The sequence below is a fragment of the Haemorhous mexicanus genome, chromosome 7, assembly GCF_027477595.1.
Source record: "Haemorhous mexicanus isolate bHaeMex1 chromosome 7, bHaeMex1.pri, whole genome shotgun sequence".
Taxonomy (NCBI): domain Eukaryota; kingdom Metazoa; phylum Chordata; class Aves; order Passeriformes; family Fringillidae; genus Haemorhous; species Haemorhous mexicanus.
This window is the reverse complement of record NC_082347.1, coordinates 34,608,700-34,615,230: the sequence shown is the minus strand read 5'-3', so window position 1 is coordinate 34,615,230 and position 6,531 is coordinate 34,608,700. Positions and strand designations below refer to the sequence as shown.

The window sequence follows — 6,531 nt, the reverse complement described above, 5'->3', positions numbered from 1 at the left end:
GCAGATCGATTTCTTCTGCCACATGATTATCAAAAAATATTGTTGATCTTACATTATGCGTGATTGTTTATATGAAGAGAAAGACTCCTTACTTCCTTCTGGGCTGTTTGGGAATTTGGCAGGGTCTGAAAGCGAGTCACTGGTGCATAGGGTAATGCTCCATGGGGAGAATGTGCTCAGTGCTATTGCAGGAGATCACATTAGTGCTCTTGACACAACCAAACAGAAAGTCCCAGCTGAACAATGAGTTTTTAGGACAAAAAGTGAAACGTTAGCAAGGTGTGTACATCGCTGTGAATTTGCTTCATCTGGCTCGTTGATGTGGTGGTAACAGAACTATTTTTAGGTATAATCCTTCAAACAGAACATGACTTCTCCTTTCTGATTAGTACAAAGCTGGCTGCTAGTCAAAGGATAATTATTTCCCAACACATCACCTAACACACACCAGCAAACAAAACACTCATTATTTGAACTATCCAGCACTAACTGTTGTTTAGCAGTTAACATTTTCTCGACATCTTTAAATAGGACTAATTGCTCCAGCTTCATTAGCAGAGGTCATTTGCTGTTGGTAACAATACTTTTCTGGAGATAGTCTCTCGTACGAGATTAGATTATCAGGTCAAATTCTGCTCCCAGTGGCAATGATGCCTGACCACATTTGACCTCACGAAAGTCTGCTCTTTTCAGTTCATAGCTGCCCAATTTCCAGGCCTGCAGCTGATACATTACATAAAGGAAGTAAGTGCACTCCACCAGAGGGGAAATTACAATAAATTAGGAAAGTGTGCAGCACAAGGAAGGTTTGCAAAATAGCCACTTCAAGGTTGTTAATAAAATCCACAGCCTCAGATAGTGTTTAGGAAAATAAAGAAGCTGATAAAGAAGTTGTCCTTATAGTCGACAACACATGGATAGCCAGGAGGGAAAGCAGCATCTGCATAAGGGCCAGTGCATGCAGCAACTCAAACCCCCAGCTGATGCTGTCAAATGCACAGTTCAGATCGTAATCCATCTTTTTTGCATGTAGTTCCATGCTGCTTGGAGCTATAGACAGTGGATGCTGAGGGCTGCAGTATCAGAGTGCAGCGGGCTTGCAGGAGGGCTTCTGTGCAGCTCTCACTGGTGGGGAGTCCTTCTGCAGAGCCTGCTGCAGGTTTGAAACAGCCTCAGCTTCCCTGAGCACACGCAAAACTGAATCCAGTCCTTCAAGCTGATCTATTCCCAGTCAAACACGTGGAGAGAGGCAGCCTTCTTTTCAGAAGTGCTGAGCAAACACTGCACGGAGTGTGGCCGGCGCCTTGGAGAATCAGGTGCCTTCCATGTGGAAGTCTCCAGGCATCCTCGCCAAACAATTCTGGTCCTGGCAGCTGCAGGACCTTTTCTCGGAGTGGATTTCTGGTTTACCTGTGTCTCCCTTCCCTGCAGGCCTGCAGCTCTTTGCTGTTGCTTTCCTGCCCACGTACGTGTGCAGCTGCATGCCTACCACCTTTTCTTTCTGACTTGCAGCTCCAACTGCTAATCCATGTCTGGTTTTTGTCAGAAAAAAATATTCATCCTGAGTGTTTGACTCACTGCCTCCAGAGTATTTCAGCTGCCCCACAATGCTTCTCAGAGTATCCTTCTTCCCTGCAGCAGAGAACAGCCTGTTCTGAGTGTGATCCACAGCAGACTGCTGGCCAGCAGCCTTCCCTTTTCCTCGCACACGTGTGTGCCATATGTCCTGCTCTGTCCTCACTGTTACTGTACCACTGCCTTTTCCACGCCATGCAAGATGGACTGGCATGCCCTGTGCAGGCTGCCAGTGGGATTACTTCAGCTGTCTATGAAGGCACTCAACGTGTCAGCCTCCAGACTCTTCCAGCAGGTCCTCAACTGGCAAAAATTCAACAGCAGACAAATCCTGACTGCTTTGCTGACACAGCTGGCCCTTCTGAGGTCAGTTGGCCAAACTCGTTCTACCTCAGTGCCATTACACTTGTCCAGGAGATGCATCACCCAGTACAGTTCTTCAGCAGGGCAAGCAGAGCAAGTTCTGGCCATAAATTTCCCACCTAAGCTGGACCCTGTTGAGGCAAAAATGTCACTACTTTTTAAAGTCTAAGGACAGGAGTGTTTGGATAGTTAAAACTGAGTGTGTGAACTGATTTATGACATGAAGAGCCAAGTCCATCAGGCTGTCCTGCTCCATGCAGTAGGCCCTGTGCTTCTCCAGGATCTAGCACCCTGCTGAGGATGAGGGCTTGACAGTGACTTCAGTTCCCAGCCAGGTGCTGGGAATCTGTCCTGATCTCCCCAGCAGGCAGGGACCTGGCCCTGCCTGGCTCTGTGATCCACAACATGCACAAGGAGAGCAGCGCTGTCTCCCCATCCCATCCCATCCCATCCCATCCCATCCCATCCCATCCCATCCCATCCCATCCCATCCCATCCCATCCCATCCCATCCCATCCCATCCCATCCCATCCCATCCCAGACATGCACAGCCAACATCTCGCTGCAGTTGCTGGCATCAGACATCACCCTCCAGGGCACCCTTTTGGTCCTGTTGTGTTTCCTATAATCAAAGACAAAACCAGATTTTTTTTTTAATCATTTGATGGCAGAGCCCACTTCACTTAGCTCCTGATCTGATGTCACCCCAGCGTTTTAAGGAGCCCATTTCACTCTTATCAAGGAAGACACCATTAACTGCAGCTCACATCAAACTCCAGTGACATCAATGGAAAAGTATTATTTACTTCTCCAGTCCCTTTATTTTGTATTTGCATAAAAAGAGTAACTTTTTTTTCCCCCCTGAAAATTCAACATTAGAAATTGCAAAGGACAAATTCCTTAACTTTGAAAACAAAGGAAAATGAACAACTGGTTTCCAAAACAAACTGAGAGCCACCACCCTGAAGAACTCGCTTTGGGAAGCGCCGTTCCTGGGAGCTAATATTTAATTAAACTATACTCCTGAGTTTAATAAAGCCAAAAAATACTTCACTTTTATTCTGCACTGTCTTTTTGTTTCTCTGTCTGCCGTTTATTCATTTCAGCAATGAAAAACTTTATGAAACTACAAGGACAGAGCACACCTTCATAAAGCAATAAAGGAAGACAACCTTTCGGAGCTGGGGCACAAAGCTGCAGCACTTCTGCTCACTGGAACTCCTTACTTTGATCAATGAAAAACACAACATTCAGTTATCAGGACCTGCTTGGGCAGGATCAGGCCTGCTGTCAGCATGAGGTGGACCCACTTGTGGGGTGGCATGTAATGCTTACAGAGATTTCTTTCTACTCAAGACCATTTTAAGCTTTCAAATTAAGCGTCCTCTGTAATCTTAAATACTCTGGTCTCCTGACTCCCAGCCATGTACTCCAACAACAACAACAACAAATGAAAAAAAAAGAAAAAAAGTAAAAAAAAAAGAGAGGAATATATTCCAGAAAGGAATAGTTCAAGAAAATAAGTATTCATTATCAGAGTGGAAACACCTTGTCATTAGCCATTAATTTTTTCCCATTAATAAGGGAAGTCAGTGGACCTCACTGCAACAGGAACACAACCATACTGGGTTTCAAACAGGTTTTTTACAACACTGTGTCAGGAAAAGCCATTAGATCAAGTTGTATTGGTAATCTGAGCCATCTTTGGAGAAAAACAAATGCTGTTCTTCCCATTATAGGCTGGTATTGTTTCAAAACCTATAGAGACACACTTGCTTGTGCTGCAATGGTATTTATTGCACATAGACCAATTACTTACACAGTAGTAAATTGCACCAAAGTATAAATATGTTATAAAACACACACAGAGAGAAAAATGGAAATGACACACAAGTGCTAAAATAACAGCAGATTCACGTGGGCATTTGGAAATAAAAATAAAAATAATAAAGTCTCTTAAGATATTTTAATTTATAATATGGATATATTTACAGTACCTTCAAAAATAATATTAAAAAAAGTCACTCTCTCAATAAAACTATAACAGATCAGACAAAACCAGAAATCAGGTTCAGGGTCGGTGTTACGCAAACCTCCTTTTCCTTTTCAATCTGCATGTGTGTATGTGTGTGCAAGTAATATCTTCAAATAACTTTACAACTCTTTAACACTGTGCAAAAAACGACTTTGTCGCCATTTTTAAAAAAAAATGTGCAGTAAATTTTTGTTGCCAGGATTCTCCCCCCTCCCCCCGTTCATCTGTAATTACAATGAACAAGCTGCAGAAGGTTCCTCTCCCCCCCCTCCCCGGCCCTTGTCCTAAAACCCTATTAGTGGTATGTAAATATGCTGTTTAATATAAACATGGTCCGTTCATTCCCCTGTACAATATGCACAGTTTGAGGTAGAAGTTTCTCAGCCTGACTGCTATTGTCTGGCCGAAGGAGATAAGCACAGTAACTCACTGCTGGCTGGTGCAGAGGGAATAAGCACAAGAGTGTGGGTTGGGTTGTTTTACCCCCTTCCAAAATATACCAGTGCGCCTCACTGCTCATTATTTTCTCTCTCGCTACTCTGCAGACGAGGAGAGCACGGCTACTCCGAGCTTAAAACTCATCTTGCCAGCAGGTCTCCGTCTCGCCGGCCGCGCTCTGTGCTCGGAGCACCTGCAGCACCGACCCCGCGCCTCCCAAAAAATCCCGGTGCCCTGGGAGAGGGGATGAGCCCCGGGGCCGGGCGGGGGTGGCCGGACCCCAGCTGAAGCCGAACTCGGCCGCCAAGGGCCAGCACCACCCGCCGGTTCGGCCACCAGCACGGTCCTGGGACAGCCACCCGAGCGCGGGCGCTGCCGCCACAGTCCCCGCGACAGCGCGTCTCCTAAAGACACGGCGGCCGCCTCTGGGATGGGCTGCTTGTTTCCTTTGTTGTCCGCTCAGTGGGTTTCCTGTTTTCTGTAGTTTAGGATGAGGTATGTCGTACACCAGTTCACCTGCTTTTATTCCTAAGTAAACACCCGCACTCCCCCTGCCAAGGCAGGGATCGTTTCGCTCGGCAATAGCATTACTGCCAGGCAGCTGCCGGGGCTTCCTCCGCTCCTGCGTGTCTCCCTGCCTGCCTTTCCCTCCTGTCCCGGCTCCGACGCGGCCCCCACGCCCCCCCTATACCTTGGACTCCGAGTCGGAGGCTTTGCTATGTCTCTCCTCCAGGCTGGACTCGCTGCCGCCCCGTGTGCCCCCGTTGCAGTCGGACCAGGTCCCTGCCAGGCTGCGCTCCGGGGAGCCCACGGTGCTGATGAAGCCCCCGGGCAGCCGGGCCAGCTCCCCGCCGCCGCCGTGCAGCCACCGGTCGGCTTTCCGGCGGCAGCACAGCAGCCTCTTGAAGGCCTTACGAAAGTCGGGGCTGCGGCAGTAGATGATGGGGTTGAACGCGGAGTTGGCGTAGCCCAGCCAGTTGAAGAAAACGAAGAGCCAGTCCGGCACCAGGTCCCTGTTGAAGACGTTGACGATGTTCACCAGGAAGAAAGGGAGCCAGCAGAGGGTGAACACCCCCATGATGATGCCCAAAGTCTTGAGGGCTTTCTGCTCCTTCATGGCCATGATGCGGGAGGTCTTTCGCTTGCTGGCCCGGCCGTTGCCGAGGATGGGCTGGTGGTGAGGGTGAGCGGGCAGGGGCGTCTGCGGCTGCTCCTGGCTGCCGTAGAACCTGCCCTCGCACCTATCGATCTTCCTCATCTGCTCCTTGGCCTCTCTGTACACCCGCAGATACACAAAGATCATGATGAGAAGAGGGATGTAGAAAGAAATGATGGACGAGGCGATGGCGTAAGCCCTGTTGGTGACGAAGTCGCAGCAGCCCGGATCCTGGTAGCACTCCAGCGCCTGGGGGTCGTCATCCCGCCACCAGTGCATCATGATGGGCAAGAAGGAGACCAGGGCAGAGATGGCCCAGACGGTGCAGATGATGCCCTTGGCCCGACCCTTGGTCATGAGGCTCTGGTAGCGGAAAGGCGAGGTGATGGCCAGGTAGCGGTCGATGGCGATGACGCACAGGGTCTCGATGCTGGCGGTCACGCAGAGCACGTCCAGGGAGGTCCAGCACTCGCAGAGGAAGGACCCCCAGAGCCAGGTGCCCCGCACCACCAGCGTGGCCCCGAAGGGCACCACCAGCAGCCCCATCACCAGGTCGGCGCAGGCCAGCGAGGTGATAAACAGGTTGGTGAGGGTCTGCAGCCGCTGCGTCCTCCCGATGGCCGCGATCACCAGCACGTTCCCGGCCACGATGAGCAGCACCACCAGGGCCATCAGCAGGCTCATGCCCACAGCCCACTGCTGCGACAGCTCGGCGGCGGGTAGCTGCCGGCTCCCGGGCGGCACGGCCGTCACCCCGGCCACGGAGCGGTTCTGGGGGCCGCAGTCCGGAGGCAGCCACCCATCGCCCATGGCTGTGCGGGGCGCTCCGGCCGCCGCTCCGCACCGCGCCGCGGGCAGGAAGGCGGCGCCGCCGCCGCTGCCACCGCCCGGGGGCTGCCGCATGGCCCCGCGCCGCGCCGCCGGACGGGCCCGCCCCGACACCGCCCTGGCACCGCCCCGGTAC

The 6,531-nt window shown here is 51.0% G+C and overlaps 1 protein-coding gene across 1 annotated transcript; it reads right to left on the bottom strand.

The window, feature by feature from the left end:
- Positions 1-4,255: 4,255 nt before the first annotated feature.
- ADRB1 (adrenoceptor beta 1) lies at positions 4,256-6,410 on the bottom strand. The gene has a single exon (XM_059851993.1). The coding sequence runs from the start codon at positions 6,375-6,377 to the stop codon at positions 5,097-5,099; it is 1,281 nt and encodes a 426-aa protein (XP_059707976.1). The 5' UTR covers positions 6,378-6,410; the 3' UTR covers positions 4,256-5,096.
- Between the last annotated feature and the right edge of the window lie 121 nt (positions 6,411-6,531).

What these genes read in the sequence shown, in the direction of transcription:
- ADRB1 (XM_059851993.1), bottom strand. Translation starts at nt 6,377, where the DNA reads ATGGGCGATGGGTGGCTGCCTCCGGACTGCGGCCCCCAGAACCGCTCC.